This window comes from Microplitis demolitor, chromosome 4 (genome assembly GCF_026212275.2).
Source record: "Microplitis demolitor isolate Queensland-Clemson2020A chromosome 4, iyMicDemo2.1a, whole genome shotgun sequence".
Taxonomy (NCBI): domain Eukaryota; kingdom Metazoa; phylum Arthropoda; class Insecta; order Hymenoptera; family Braconidae; genus Microplitis; species Microplitis demolitor.
Genome location: NC_068548.1, coordinates 16398035 through 16415348, shown reverse-complemented (window position 1 = coordinate 16415348; position 17314 = coordinate 16398035). Strand labels below are relative to the sequence as shown.

General features: G+C 32.5%; 1 protein-coding gene across 2 annotated transcripts in view; it reads left to right on the top strand.

The window, feature by feature from the left end:
* LOC106694176 (protein N-terminal glutamine amidohydrolase) overlaps nucleotides 1–16193 on the top strand; it is a 36118-nt gene extending 19925 nt beyond the window's left edge. The window contains exons 2-4 of one of the 2 annotated variants that reach the window (XM_014444488.2): nucleotides 1512–1665; nucleotides 1766–2036; nucleotides 15213–16193. In XM_014444488.2, coding sequence (XP_014299974.1) covers nucleotides 1512–1665; nucleotides 1766–2036; nucleotides 15213–15376 — 589 coding nt within the window. In that variant the 3' untranslated portion in view covers nucleotides 15377–16193. The other variant, XM_014444489.2, reaches the window with a different exon arrangement.
* The last annotated feature ends 1121 nt before the right edge of the window (nucleotides 16194–17314 follow it).

Below are 17314 nucleotides of genomic sequence, written 5' to 3'. Positions count from 1 at the left end.
GATTGTACTAGTTCCATTATGTAATCAATAGAAAATTTTTAAACAAAAGTATAGAGCACACTCAATGGCTCGTAGCTGATGTGTGAATAGCATATATGATTCATGGGAGTTGGTTGTTTTTTGCTAGATATGTAGTAATACAATGGTATCCACTGAGAGAACAATTTATTTCAGCTAAATAAGATTTGTTTCAGGCAAATAAATCTCGTATTTAAATAGACCCGATCAATATTTATTTGAGACAAAGATATAGTTCATTTAAATGAAATAATGATTTCTTTATAGTTAACAAATCTCTATTTGGATGGTGTCACTGTAGCACCATTTGTTAGCTATAAATACTAGGGTGTATCATTTCAGAACAACATTTCTTTTTTAAGTGCATGGTAAAAAAAATCATAGTTCAACACAAAAAAAAATTTTCGCGCAAGAAAAAAAATTCTATGTCGATTACAGACCTAGCTCATTGAAAAAATCGATATCCCATTTAAATAACACGGGAACATTTTATTTTCAACTTTGAGTATTTTTAACTCGTAAACTAATCAATAGATCGAATAGACTAACACATATTTTGTAGGAAATTGTACGCGCTACAAAAAAGGTCTCTTATCATTTTTTGATAAATCTATCTGTTCAAAAGTTATTGGAATTCGAAGTTAAGCTCTAGTAAACTTCGAGATCTTTTTACTTTTCTGGTGAAACTATCAGACTTATCACAGAATGTCATAGGATCTTTTTTATTGGAAATTTTATTGCCTACAAATTATTATCGGTAATGTTTTTTCAAATACCGCATTGTTTTGTAGTTATTTTTGTTTTAATTTCAAGCTCTTGAAAAAGTAGTGTTCTGATCGATTTAAAGAGCTCAACATTGAAATGAAAATAACTAGAAAACAATACGGAGTTTGAAGAAATTTTATTCATTATAATTTGTGGAGAATAAAACTTCCAATAAAAAAGATCCTATGACATTTTGTCTTAAGTCTGATAGTTTCACCGAAAAAGTAAAAAGATCTCGAAATTTACTAGAGCTTAACTTCGAACTCCAATAACTTTTGAACAGATAGATTTATCAAAAAATGATAAGAGACCTTTTTTGTAGCGCGTACAATTTCCTACAAAATATGTGTTAGTCTATTCGATCTATTGATTAGTTTACGAGTTAAAAATACTCAAAGTTGAAAATAAAATGTTCCCGTGTTATTTAAATGGGATATAGATTTTTTCAATGAGCTAGGTCTGTAATCGACATAGAATTTTTTTTCTTGCGCGAAATTTTTTTTTTTGTGTTGAACTATGATTTTTTTTACCATGCACTTAGAAAAAAAATGTTGCTCTGAAATGACACACCCTAATAAATACATATATTTTGAATGAAATGAATGATTTTGTTTAGTGGAATAAATCGATTTATTTGGCTAAAATAAATTGTTCTCTCAGTGTAAAATACGCATGAATGTAAATGTTTATCTATTTTATTTGATCAAAGTATTTGTTTATTTGCTTAGTGAAGAAAACGTATGGAAATTGTGTCAGGACGTCGCAACCAATCATGCATCTGAATTATCACATTGCTATGTAGTTTTTATTAGTAATAGCAATCGGAGTGTACCACTTTGGCGACAGCGAGAAGGAAAAGGAGATGATAAAGTCATTGTTTGGGTATGCATTTATATCAAACTTAATTTTAATATATAATTCTGCTTTGTGTTTAATGATTAGAGTTTGATTTTTACTTATGGTATTTTTTTCCTATGTTTAGGATTATCATGCCATTCTAATCTATGCACCTGATGAACGAGCAGTAGTTTATGATTTAGAAAGCGCTTTGCCTTTTCCAACATTTTTCTGGAAATACGCCAATGAAACGTTCAGATCAGATGAAGCCTTACGTCCTGAATACCATACAAGATTTAGACTTGTACCAGCGACGATATTTTTACAGAATTTCGCTTCTAATCGTCATCATATGAAACGTGAAGATGGTACATGGATTAAAACGCCGCCGAATTATCCACCAATATCTACGTCGAGTAATATTTTTATTTATAATACACTCTATTTTCGTTGATGAACATAGTTAAGGTTATTATCATTATCATTATCTTCATCATTAATAAACGTCCACGGTGCATGTTGTGCGGCCAGCAGAGATTTCGTTCACTCTGTGGTGCATCGTGGGCAATGTAGGTCAGCCTTCCATCTGCTGATCTACTAATCACACAAGAACCTTTGTATTAGGTTAATTTCCTAATGTGAACTAAAACTGAGTTCAAGGCGATTCTGAACCCAGAAGTGCTCCCCACAACCGGCCATTTGTGGATGAGGGCAACCCACTAGCTGGGAGAACTACCGAGATTTCGAACGATGACGACTTTGGCCAATAATGGACTTTACGGACTTTACGGCATTTAGATGGACGGAGGAATTACGAGCCCATCTTCTGATGAACTACTATAACCGGAGCGGAGAGGCTACATAGATAGGATGCATATTCTCTGGAGCGATATGCACCCTATCCATAACCATTTTTCACAATAACATCTCCGTGATTATGCCTCTCATCTCCGGTGAACACGAAGATCACTGTTAATAAGCAAACGGCTGTTTCACTGTCTGTCATTTCCAGCACAGCTACATCAGGAGAGACGCCGTTCTTTCGAAGACGCTGATGATGATTTTGATGTACGAGAAGTATGTATCTCAAAAGAGATACATTACCCAAAACATCTACTAGACGCGGAGAACCAAGAACTATCTTCACGGATATAGGAAGATTTTACTCTACTCATCATAAATCAAACTGTCTACGATGCTGTTTCCTCACTCTTATCTCCAGCAAGGAAAAAAACTTCTTCTACTGAAGCTAAGGGAGCGTCGTTGATGATCTTGAAGCTGGAGAGTAGTCCCGGTACTTCTCTACTCATTCGGTGTCTTTAAATGGGTCCGACAAGAGCTCAGAGACCTCGATATCAAGACACGCAAAGTCATGAATATGAATCGGAGCATAAACCCGAAATCCTCAGTCACCAGATTATACCCTTCCCGACACATCGGAGGGAGAGGTCTACAGAGCTTGGAGTGTCTACACCATTGTTTGGTTTTGGGTTAACATACGAAGTTGTCAATTTTGCTGCAGATGAAGGCGACTTCTTTATGCAAATTGTTTATCGTCATGAAAATGGACATAAGGAAGCGTTTTTATACAAGGCAGCAATATACGCAGCAATATCCGTCAGTCTCAAAAGAGTAAACCCTCTTATTGAACTCCCGAAGGAGGAATTTGAGAAGGTCATTAGGAACGCAGAGCAGCGAAAACTGCTCAGTACACACATGGACATGTACATACACAGCCTGTTCTTTAAACACGTGCGTGATCATGACTTGTCCACCCAACTGACGTTTTTCTTCCTTAAAACACGAGTGCTGCCTTATCTGCCAGGAGATATTCCGCAAGTTTTTGAGAATGACCGTCACCGTATTTATTGCAAAGTGGCATTCGCAACAACTCGGAAAATTGATCACAACAAATCTGATTTTGTGCTCTTCGATAAGAACACTCGTGACATTTACGTCATTGAGTTCATCACGGTTAAAGAAGAGCACAAACACGAGATATATCAGGATCTCTTGTTTGAAATCGGCAAACTTCTTCTAGGTTACCGGGTCAAACTTGTCGTCCTCATTGTGGCGTCTTAGGAGGGAGGAAACAGTCTTTTGTGTCTGCACTAGCTATAATACCAATTCGTCTTCGCAAGTTGAGTTTCTGGCATCGTGGATGCAGAAAGCTGTTATCCTCGGATCCCTTCGTCTACTTAGGTAACGAAACTTTGGCTGATGTGCATGCTGATCATCTTGTTGATGAAGCATCACAGCAGCAACGAAATGGCGATCAAGTGAAGCCCGCGGTAGAGTCGGACTACCGGGGATAACCCTGGTAAGCCCGTCTATTGTCGACAATTTTTCGTAAAACTTGTAGCCCTAAACTTGCTATCGTGGCAGTTTAGACCTGCGCTGACAGTTCTACTCAACTGATCCCTGGTCATATCAGCACCCATGTTCTCATCCGGTCCTTAACGCACCTCTTAACTGTTACTATGGCAAGTTTTAGCCTACAAGACTTACCTCGAATGGCCGACCGCGGGACTCTAATTTTTTCTCAATGTAGACAGTTTCACCCAACTGACCCTTAGTCACATTAGGCCCAATATCCTCACCTGGCCCTCAACGCAGCTCTAAACTGCCATGATGGCAAGTTCAGGCTTACATGACTTATGTGAAATAGCCGACCACTGGACTATAAATTTTTAATCGCGGACGAGTTTACCTGATTGACTCTTGGTCATATCGGGCCTAAGTCTCGACAGGCTCTTAGGGTTTCCCAAAAATCATCACAATGAATAATTATCCCGCTCCGGGATTAGCAAAGATGATCGACTGGTGAGAAGACATTTTTTTTGTTGGACCCAAATCACTGATTTTAAGTCGTCAGTCCTTAATGTTTCGTAAATATATTTCACTAAGAGAGTTACTTGCTTATTATATAAGATCAGTCAATCGTTTTTTTTTCTAAGCATGAGGTGCTCTTGACATGTTGACCCCCCCCCCCATTTTCTGTTGGCCACTGCATGTTGCGGTTACCAACTTCAGTTTTATAACTACGTTTAGGTTGACGGAGAAATTGCGAGCTGATCTCTTGATTTGCTATCAAAACAGTGGAGCGGAGAGGCTACATGACCAAGGTTGCATGCTCTCCGAAGCGATATGCAACCTAATCACAGTTATTTCTTAGAACACCATCTTCGTAACTTTGCCTTTCAGCTCCGGTAAACTCAACAATCGGGTATTTTCAGTTTTTATCAGAGAAAGTGAACCAATTTGTAGCTGGTTTTTAGACAAGCTAACCATGCTCATGCCTAAAAATTGTGACTTGTCTGTTCTAAGGAATTACAGGCTCATCACCTGGCTGAACGCAGTTTATGAGATTTTCACTAACATTTAGAACAATATCGTTCTAAAGGAGTTAGAGCCTGTGTGGCAGCAGATACTCGAACAGCGTGGCTGCGAATGAGGCCTGTCAGGCTGTAAAGAGAATCTGTTAGTAGATCGTTGTGTCGTTCAAGGCGCGATCTACTATCAGCATCACCTGTCACGGGACTGGATTGACTACCGCAAGGCACTTGACTCCTCATGAGCTCATTTTTTTTTGCTTGAATGCTCCGGAGTCAATCACGAAACAGTAGGATTCATTTAACGTATAATGCAGCTTTGATGAACACGGTTCGACATAGCTTTTAAAATTTAAGATCGATCGATTCAATTGTTTTGAAGTTATTAAAAGAAAACTGATTTGTATTTTTTCTTTCTTTAACGATTTCTCTCGAACAAAATAACCGATTGAGATGTTTTTTTTTGTGGCAGTCAGCACGTTTTTAAGAAATTTCAAAAAAAAAAAAAAACGGAAAAAACCTAATTTCGTATTTCCTAATTATTTCAGAGTCTATTCGATCAAATAATTTGAAATTCACAGGAAATTTTATGGCTAATAAGCTCTTTCGATTTCCGCAAGAACCATCAAAATCGGCTAATTTTAACATCTGACGAAATTTTGATTTTCAGAAATAGGGGTGAAAATAATAACTACCGAACTCGTCAAAAATCTTTGATTTTCTGAGCGGGAAGTTGAAAAAGTTTTACTTTTATTTTAACACTGCTATTAATTGATGAGAAAAGTCCTATTGATCAATTATTTTTGTATATGTAGTTTTTTATACATAAAAGAACTAAACGAAAAAATATACAAATTATTAAAGAAATTTTCAATAGTATAATAGTAACTACTCTCTCCAATCCCACCCAGACACCAGATACCCGCTGCTTCGACTTATCCATGCACAATCTAACCGAGGGAAAAACCAATATTGACTCCAGTATATACAAAAGTCTATTCTCTGAATTAATTCTTCAATACCTGATGCACAAAAAGATCTATAGTGATGGATCTGTCTGCAACGGCTTAAGGAGATGTGCTATCGTCATGAACAACGATTCAATCAAATTTCGACTTTTATCGTTCTACTCGATTTTTTTATGTGAATTGTACGCAACACTAATAAGCCTATCAATCATTGAGCAACATAACCTTGTCAAAGACATCATACTTTCGAATGCTCTTGCAGATGTCAAAACGATGAGGAACTGCAACGGCACCAGCAACATCATCCGTGAATGCCAAGCCAAATTATTTAAGCTCAATAAACATTAGGACATTACCATCACGTGAATCCCCTCCCACCAAGGTATCAAGGAGAAAGAATCCACTGACAAACAAGGTAAATTAGCAATCACTGAAGGTACCAACTTAAGCACAGTTAGCCAACCCCACCACTGGTTTTAAAAATTCAGTCAAGAAACACATCTTAGCCAAGTGGAACGTCCGTTAGACTACCAATGAATTTTCCAGACTCCATAAAGTTAGAAACGATATTTGGAATAAACCACCACAGCATCCTGAAAGAAACAACCCTTGTATATCAACCAGACTAAAAATTAGTTACACTTTCTTCTCCCATCGTCATCTTATGAGCATATCTGAACCGAAGAGAAGTCTAGCATGCAATCATAACGTAACAGCTCACCACATGCCTAGACAGCAAAAGGACGTCTGAATGAGTTCCGAATGAGTTCATATTACTGATTTGGATGTCTCATTCAATATCTTAAAGAAGTCTTTAAGAAGTTCTCGAGATGTCGAGCAAACCACCTAACGAACTCAGTAAGACATCTTTAAAAAGAGCTCTCAAAGAATTTTTTTGTCTGACTTGGCAAATAAGACTTTAATATGAATTCACTTTTCGGACTTCACGAAGTAGACGTCTTTAAGAGCTCTTGTTTCTGACTCATTAAAGTGAGTTCTTGAGATGTTTCTTCTTCTGAAGTCTTTAAAAAGACGTCACCAGGATATCCTTTTTAAAAACTCTCAAATAAGACTCTTTTTAGAGTTCTCATTTGAGATATAGTAAGAGATTTCTTAGGAATTCAAAAGATTAATTAATAAAACGATAAATTGATTATAATTAGTTACTGATATATTTTTAAACAAAGAAAGTTACATGTTAGATATGAATATCTTTTTTCTTAGTTTAAAATTTTAAATATTATTATTTAATTCTATTAAAGCAATATCATTATTATCACAGCCACCACTATTATCATAATCTCCGGTATCATCAGTATCGCAGTCTCTAATATCATTGTCTTCACAGTTACCGATATCGTAATTATTGCGATTGTCGATATTATTATTTAATCATGATAAATTATCACCAAGGCCAACATCACATTGATGATCCGGCATTCTTAAAACGACTTTGTTGTGGAAGGGACACACATATCGGTACAAATTGACCATCATAATGTCGTTTCAATCGTCTATTTTTTAGGTTTTTAGATAATTCAACAAAATTTGTTTTTCAGATATTGTTTTCTATTATTGAGTAACATTTTTAATTAGAGAAAGATATAATTAAATCAGGATATACACTTATCCAAAAAATTAAAGGAACAAGAAAATTTTATAAATTTTTTTGTGATTTTTGGAAGGCTGTATTGTCGTAACAAATGATGGTTTCGAAAAAATACAAAAAGCAAATTAAAGCTTAAAATCTCTAGTTTGAAGATCTAGTACAATAATTTTTCTACAATTTGCTTTTTTTTGTTTCTTTGTACGACAATTTGCTGCTGAAATATCAGCCTTCAAATGAAAAAGGATCTTTTTGTCTTTGATTATCAATATCTCAGCAACTAATGGTCGCACAGTAATCTTGAGGGCAGCTTTAGAAACTTAAATAAATCCTCCGCAAGCCTCATTTTCAATTAAAAAAAAAAAATATTTTTCATCCTCAATATCAATTTGAAAATCTACAAAAAATGGATTTTTTATGATTTTTTAGTTAATCAACCACTGCTTTAAGAATATTGATGGAGAGGGTAATGTTGCCAGGTGATTTTACAGCTTAATATACCCCTGAAAGTCCTGGAAATTTTCGAATCGATCCATCAAACCATTTGTCCGGGCCGATTGCTCCAAGTATTACAAAACAATTAAAGGAACAAGTTTTGTTCCTTAATTTGTGTAATCATTACCAAATTGAAAAAATTAATTTTTTTAGGATTTTCTTTCATTTTTGCGTTAGTGAATCAGCAAATGTAAGGTAAAGAAAAAAAAAAAATTCCGAAAAAAAAACCCTGAATCAAACATAAAAAAATTCTTGTTTTATCTCATATTTATCATTAAAAATGTAAACCACTCTATACTTACGATAATTCCAAATGATAACAAAAAAAGCTATGTTGAGAATAAAAAGTATTATAATTCGATGCTATGAAAATTGATAATTTTGACATTCATTTAATGTATGCAAAGTGATTTTATATTTATTATTTTATTACTGTTAGGTACTTCATGTGAATATTTAGTAAATTTAAAATTTTATAGATTTTAGGTTAGAGTAAATTAATAGTATTTCTGAATATAGCGCGCACGCGCCAAATTATCTTAAATATTATAATGTAAAAAATACATAATGATGTCTTAAGGAGTTTATAGATCTGATGTCTAAATGAAGTCAGAAAAATGAATACTTTGAGAGTCACGAAATTGATGTCTTATTTACGATGTCTTACGAAGCTCCTAATTTTGACTTCATTAAGAAGTTAAAAAATAGAATACATTTAGATGGCACAAAACTGATGTCTTATTTATGAAGTCTTCAAGAACTCCTAATTCAGAGTTCTTAAAAATGACATCAATAATGACATCAAGAACTCATTATTAGACTTCTTGAGAACACCTGGGATGACAAAAAAAAATTATTGTGAAAATTTGAGCCCTTAATATTAATGGTAAGAGGTTTCTCCTCGCAATTCTTGATTTTTTTTTATTAAACGGGTTTTTATCTTATAACTCCCAAGCCATCGAGATAAATGAAATTGATTTAATTGGATTTCTTAAAGAAAATTAAATCATGGTGACCACAGATTTTTGAAACTGAAATTCCCTGACTTTTCCAGGTATTCTAGTCAAATAATTAAGAAATTCCCTGACCATATGTAGAAATATTACATCATTTCGTCAGTTCAATAAATAATCAATCATTGTCGTTAAATGAAACTATATTTTATTATTTGTTAATTTTCATAGGTTTTTTCTACTTATTAAATGAATAATTTTTTATTTTTCATTTTAAGTCTAGGTTTTTATACAGAAAGAAAATTCCACTAAAATTTACGATGTTAACATCGTAATTTGCTCTATTGATTATTGTAGTAGTGGACTATCTTTAAAACCATAATTTTTACGATGTAGAATTGGAAATTTGATTTAGGAAATTATACTTCTGACAAATAATACACAGTCTTAAGCTCTTTATTCTAAAGAAGAATTTCTTGGTGCAAGAATTTTTTTGTATTATAAATTGAACACAAAAATTTTCTTGAGATAAAAAAAAACTAAGTGACTCAAAAAATTTTTTCTTGCTCTGAGAAAATCCATTCTCGCTCTAAGAAAATTTTTGTTTTCAATTCATAATGAAAATAATTCTTGCGGTGGGAAAAAATTTTCTTGGGGCGAGTAAATTTTTTTGTGTCTAGCAATCTTTTTTTTCTGTAAAAATGGTAATATGAACATAGAAAAATTTGGAGAGAAATTTTAAATAAAAGAATAAAATAATAATCGTCCAGGAGTTGGATTCGAACTCCTGGACGAGTCCTCTCAAGTGCGAAGTGTCCGACGCCTTGGACCGCTCGGCCAAAGAAGGGCCTACACGTTTACGATGTTTTTAAGATCTATATAAACGATTTGAAGAAACAGTCATAAGTCACGAAAGCACCTCTTACGGAGGACGCAGTTACTATTTAAAAATTACGATATAACATCGTAATTTTTATAACTTCCGTCGAAAAGATAAATACAGGAATAAATATAGTTTTTGAATTGTTATTATTATTTTATTCTTCTTACGATTTTAAAACTGTAATTTTTGAAGTAATTTTTAATCCTAAAAGTCTATATTAAATTGATTTTAAAAAAATCTGCTTTAGATCAGCCAAGCGAGAATATTTGCCATGATAATAACTCTTTGAAAACATTACAGTCCGTAATTTGTGAATGAAAAAAAATAATAATATGATAATAATTATATGGTGTTGATCTAAAATAATATTAGAAAATCTGGGCATCGGTTGGCCCTGTAGGCCAGCTCCAAAACTTCCCCTTGTTTTTGAGCTCAAGGATCTGGAAAATATGAGCGTGAATGTTTTTTTATGAGCTTTTCAAGTTCTATCAAGTTACGTTTTATGCTAAGGTTTGAAAATTTAAAAATCGAAAATCATTAATGAAGAAGCGATTTTTAAATTTTTATTCCCGATTATGTTCAATAAAATAAATATATTAAGGCAGAAATATATATCAGTATATTTATATGGCTAATTCAACGTTCTTCAAATAATATTTTAAAATAATCACTGCGGCTATTATTACCGAATGATCAAACTCAAGGATATACAATAAGTTAAATAAAACTCATCACTAGGAATTGATGACTGAATATGACTAGACTGATCGTTAAGCCGGCTCAAGCAAATTGTAATGAGCTCTGGTCGTAGAGTAGGGACCTCGTCAAGCGTCATCAGTCTACTACCTCACTGGTCCACTTTGGGTGGTAGTCAGGGCCTAAGTCTCGGAGCAACTGCTTGCTGGCCGTTTTATAAGTAAATTTTGGTGACGTGGAACTATCCCACTGCTGTCTGAATCCAAGTAGAATTCGATCTAGGAGGCCTCTGACATGGCTCCTGGTTACTGGAGAGTGTCAATTAGAATACAATTATCATAATAGATGGCCATCGGATCATTTAGATTTTCGCGACCAATTTTCAAGTTGAAAATCAAAAACGCACTGTTACAGGACTAATGCTCTGGATTCAAATTCCTTTAAATGTTGTAAGTTTGGTTTTGTGTTATAAAGTAATTCATACGGTGTTACGAATTTTTCTTTTATTGGTATGCGATTTTGTATATACACAACAATAGCTGCTGCATCCCCCTTGTATTTATTGGGAAGTCGTGCATCAATAAACATTGCCCTAATCGCTTCAACGATATAACGATTCTTATGTTCAGCTATACCATTTTGTTCTGGTGTGTATGGCGTGGTATGCTGAAAATGTATTCCGTGGTGTTGTAAATAGTCCTTTAATTCCGAGTTGACATATTCTCCTCCAAGATCTGACCTGAATACCTTTGGTTTTCTGTTAAATTGAGTATGACAAAATTGTATAAAATTTTTTATAACTTTTGTGACTTGAAATTTTTGTCGCAACAAGAATATGTATCTGTAACGACTATAGTCGTCAATTGGTGTCATAATGTACCTGCGTCCTCCTGGAGTTTGAGTTGACATTGGTCCACATAGATCGATATGAGATAAATCTAAAGGTTTGCTAGTGCAGGTCTTGGATTTTTGTGAAAACGGTCTCCTACTTATTTTGTCCGTAATACAGCTTTTGCAAATCTGTTTAATCGGACAATCGTCACTCTTGAAGCCATTAACTATAATGCGATTAAGCAACTCTCCAATTGCTTTTTCACTATTGTCCTGCTTTATCATATGACTGTTTTTAATTTTTAATCTGTCCCATAATTTGTCAAGAGAACCAATCGATATTAGATTACAATCGAAATTTGATACGTACAATACTTTATTTAGATTTAGTGTATTGATTTCTCCTAATCTTCTGAGACAATTAATTATCCCTTTTCCTATACCGTAAACTTTACATGCAGGGCTGTCTGCTACGTGCGGATTGGATGTATATGACGTATCCAGAGTTTCAAAAAAATGAATATCATTTGTCATGTGGCTACTTGCCGCAGAGTCAAGAAACCAGCTTGTCTTCGTGCGTTACGTTGTAGGAATATATGCTTGATCAGGTATAGTATCTGTGCTGCTATCGTCATCACTTTCTCGCTTTTCTTCTACTATTACAGTTACAGATGGAGCTGCTTAAAAAATAAATTTCACCACACCAGTATCTTATAGTTGTCTAGTCACTATTAGTTACAGATTGCACTACATCAGACATATATAGATCATCGAATAATTAATTAATTAATGTAACAGGACCTAAGTCTACCTCCGCTCACCGGAGGCCGTTTCCTCACCCTTTTGGGCATATACGCGTTGCGAGGTGTTTCCAATTACCACCCAGACGACACTCAGTTGATAATCGACTAACGTGGACATTAACCGGAGGTATAATTAAAATTCCTCATTGCGCGTGGTATCTAACCACATCCACCACGAGTCCAACATCTTTGGGCCAAACACTGCTCCCATCTCAGGAATTAAAGAGACTCTGGTCTTAGTGGGATTGGAAAGACCCCCCGTGGTACCAATTCCCTGTATTGTTCTTCAGGTTGCATAGGATTAGTGGTGGGACGCAACTTTTTTCCCATATCTATAAGGGTTTCCTCCACTTAAAATCACTAAGATTTTAGAGATGCCATTATATACACTTGCCCTCACGATATCACGTGAGACTCATAATCCCATGGATCCAGGTTCGATTCCCGTCTCGCCTAACTGGACATCACGGTTAATTCGATAATAGGTTCATAAACAAACTAATCTAAATATAAATCGTAAACTGAAAAACGGAGAAGAAGAGCCAGTGTGAAATAAAAAAAAATAAATTTTTTTTTTCTTAAAATTGACGAGTTGTTATGAACTCATATTTTTTAGCTAACCATTGGCTACTTTTCATATCTTGTAAATAGCTCATATTTTTTAGCTAGTGGTCAGCTATTTATAATTGCACTTCCACTACCTCATTGGTCTAATCTAGCTATTGGATATAAGTTTAAATCTATCCACTGGCTTGTTCTGATCAGTCAGCCATTGGCTAAGATGGCGTTACATAGTCAGGTTATGGCTAGCCAATTCTATTTGGCAGTGATGAGGTATGACTCAAATCTTCTAGCTACAGGCTGGCCAACTATAAGTTTAAATTCTACTCGGGTAACTAGTACAGAGTATCAAAAGAATATAGAATACAAATTACTATAGATAATGAGTCACACAATCGTGAACGACATTTGCATATATATCTGCCATTGTCTCCTACAAATTTTGAAAACTTTAGAAGAGATAATTTGTAGGAAATGAAACGATCTACAAAAAAGGTGCAATAACATAAGATACATCTGGTAATTTCGTCGAATAAGGCAAATAATACTAAAATTTATCATGAATGTAACTTTGATCTTGAATAACTTTTGAAAAATTAAATTTATCAAAAAATGATAAGAGACATTTTTTGAAGAGCATTTAATTTCCGACAAATAATTGTTACATACTGGAAATTCTCTAATATTAATTTAATATTTAAAAATTAATTTTTTATTTTTTATAAACAATAGCAACTGATCCTAGTCACAGCACCACTGTTACATACTGGAAAATTCCCAATATTAATTTTAATTACTTAATGTCCAGATTTGGCCTCGTTAGAGTGTCGTCTATAGACCCCTGAAGAGCCCTGGTCGTCGATTAATTATAATTCATTTAATTTTCGCGGTTTAATTTATTTTATTTGACGATTCCAACTCCATATACTTATTATAGCAGCAGGTGAATGGTAAGAAAATCGGCCGGAAACATGAAGGAAACCCAAACTGCTATTGAACGCTCAGGGTTGTAGAACAGGGTGGTACAGTTGATAAGCGCTCGCCCCTGGGTAGTAATAGTGTTATGGACACGTCATGGCGTAGGTGAAAATATCGAGGGTGCTAATTGGCACCCCACAATAAGATTAAATTAATTTAGAATGCATTGTGTAGTTTATTAATTATGGCTGGAGAGCAGAGGTTTGAGCTCCATGAGCTCTCTCGTAAGACTGACTATTTTGTCATTATAAAAATATAATAAAGCCAACAGAATTGACAAAATGTTGACGCTGCATCTCAGATTCCTTGTGAGAGAATCGTCGTGGCTCGGGTCTCATGCATCGTCATCTGTTTTGACTAGCCGCGAGCCACGGCGACTCTCTTATTTCAACTGACTTCCGTTACATTGCATACAATTAATTTATGGAAAATAGAAAATCGTGATGAGGCAATTGTTAATGTTACTATTAAAAGCTCAAACTCTGACAGTATTTTTTTTTGTCATTTCAAACAATATTTTCCATATGATTTTTGAAAAAAAAAAAAAAATAGTCAATTTTTTTGAAACACCTTAATATGTATCTATATTAGGGTGGCCCAAAAAAACCGACTATTATTTTTTTTCGAATCTCTTATGAAAATTTGTTGGCTTACGATGTTTTAAGAAGCCTCTCCAAAAATTAACTCAATAAGAAATTTTCAAGAGGTCGCGCAGAATTTTGAAAATATCAAAAATGATCAAAATTTGAATTTTTTATTGCACATTTTTTTCTTGTTCGTCACAGCAATAGTTTATATTTGGAAATCATGACTACGCTGAAAATTTAAGGCCAAAATTCAAATATTTAAACCTCGCTCAAGAATTTTGAATGTTTCCGTCCTGTGTTTTGATGGTTTTCGAGCGACCCTTGAATATTAATAATAAAGCTTCTCCATTCTTTCACCATCAATATGCATCACAATGAATGAAAATAAAATCCAAGAAATAGAAATAATAAGTTATCTACATACTTTTTAATTTTTTAATTCAATTTTAGGTTTTTTCGCTTATTCAAAACTTACCAAATTTTATTGTTTCAGATTGTCTTGGATATTTTTCGTTATGCAAATCTTATATTTTAGTGAAATGACAATAATTGAGTTATAAAAGGAAAAACAAAAACCAATCCCAAGTATTAGTTACGTATTATCAGTTAATATTCAAAATTCTTGAGCGCCGTTTAAATATTTAAATTTTGGGCTGAAATTTTCAGCACAGACATGATCTTACAAATATAAACTATTGCTGTCACGAGAAAGAAAAAATTTAGAAGTAAAAAATCCGAATTTCAATCATTTTTGGAGAGGCTTGAGAACATGTATCTTGACTAGATAAAATTTTAATATTTCTAGCAGTTACAAAAATCCAAAATAGAAATATATATATATATATATATATATATCTTGTTTTTTCATTTATTGATGAAAACAATTTATTTTTTTCTAGCTTGCCAAGATAATTTAGATGAATTTATTAATATGGATCTGGGAACTGGCTTAGGTACTGTGATGAATTTAAAACAACTAGTTAATCAATTTTATCGATCAAGCGTTAAGCAAACATCATCTCCAGCATCAAAATTGTCAGAAACTGAAACAATATCAAATTAGAATAAAATTTTAAACTAAAAATATTTTAATTTCATTGATTAATTACATAATTAAATTATTGCTTGATATCTACTTATTGGAATGTTATAATTATGGTATTAAAAAAATTTGTCAACCTTAATTATTGATAATAATATTCACGCCAGATCAGTAAATTACATCAAAATTTTATTGATGTAATTAATAAGATTTTAAGAAAAACTATTTATTCATCTTTTTAGAACAAAAGCTTATTCAATTTTACCCTACTATGTCCAAAATATTATGACTGAACATGTTCACTGTTATTTATTTAAATAATAATAAATTATATATAATGTATTCTCAATGCAATAGATTGAGCACTAAGTATGACCTTGTAAAAAGGATTGTATAATATTTGAATTTAAACTTAGTTTATATTTATCGAAAAACATTATTATTTTCACGGTAGAGTCTATAAATGATAAAAAAATTAAAGTGATTAGAGTGCATTAAACATATAACAAAGTAATATGTTTTTTAAGACATTACTATTGTGATCAAATAAAACCTGTTATTTTAAAACTATATTAAAGACTGATACTATTCACAATCTCAATATGATCTATAACCAATAATATGCACTTATCAATTAATTGTGACCTAAGTGAGTAAAAAAAAATATATACTTATAAATAAAATTGTATAAAAATTAACACTGTAATGTTAACTTTTGCAATTAAAATGTGATTTTACTGCAATTACTATAATTCTTGTGATACTTAAAATTTTTTACTCTTTCATAATTGTGAAATTTCTACTATCTGTAACAATTTATGAACAATCTATTTATAATATTCTAATCATATATTTAATTTAGAATGCGAATTAAAATCATAAAATTAATTAATCTTAATTATAATATTGTTCATTTTTATAATTTATGTATTTATATTAATTGATGTCAAAAATTATACATTTAGTAGAAAAGAATGAATACTTTTAAATTGTTTATTTACTAAATTGTAATATCGAATAATCAAATGTATGAAGCCAACGAATAAATAAAAAGGAAAAATTATATGATAGCCGACAACGAATTTTGTTTCTTTTGTGTTATTAGTAATTAGTAATGAGTATTATAAATAGTTTTTTTTTTTTTCGGTTTCATAAATTATCAATTATCACCCAGCACTGAAAATAGAATGAATAACAATGAAATTATCTCTGTTTTTCATATTTATTTCTTATAAAATTGATCTTTTTACCAACATATATACATATATTAATTTCTTGTATGTTTATCGTAATTTGTTAATTACAAAAAAAATAATAATGACTTTTCAACTGAAACTTCTATTTAAATAAATAAAAAATAATTCTTGTATGTAAAATCTTAGCAATAATTATTATTTTTAAATATCCCTTGCCTATCTGTTGTCACTAAATCTACCTGAATCTTAAAACTTACATTTTAATTATCTGATTATTTCTGAACAACCGGAATGATTTACGTATCATTTTACATCATTAGACACCATAAACTGGGTACTCGATCGCTTTGATCTTCTTCAATTATTTATTAATGTTCTGAATGTTCACCAATGAAAACTTTCCAGGAATTCTATATATCGTCGTATTAATTTGAACTATTCAACTAGAAAGTATATCATCCATCTCATTACATTTTTGTTTGTCTTAAATCTTTGAATATTTGAAATTATATTTTTAAAAGCAAAAGTTGAATAGTTGAACAGTTTGTTGAAAAGTTCTATTCATACAGTCTATTGAAATGGTATAAATGAATACACATTTTATTTAAATAATTAAAGAAACAAAAATTTTACAAATTTTTTAGTGATTTTTGGAAGGCTGTATTTTTGTGAAAAATGTTCGTATCGAAAAAATAAGAAAGGAATTTGAAGCTTAAACTGTAGTTTAAAGATATTTCAGCGAAATAATTTTTTGAGCCCTGGT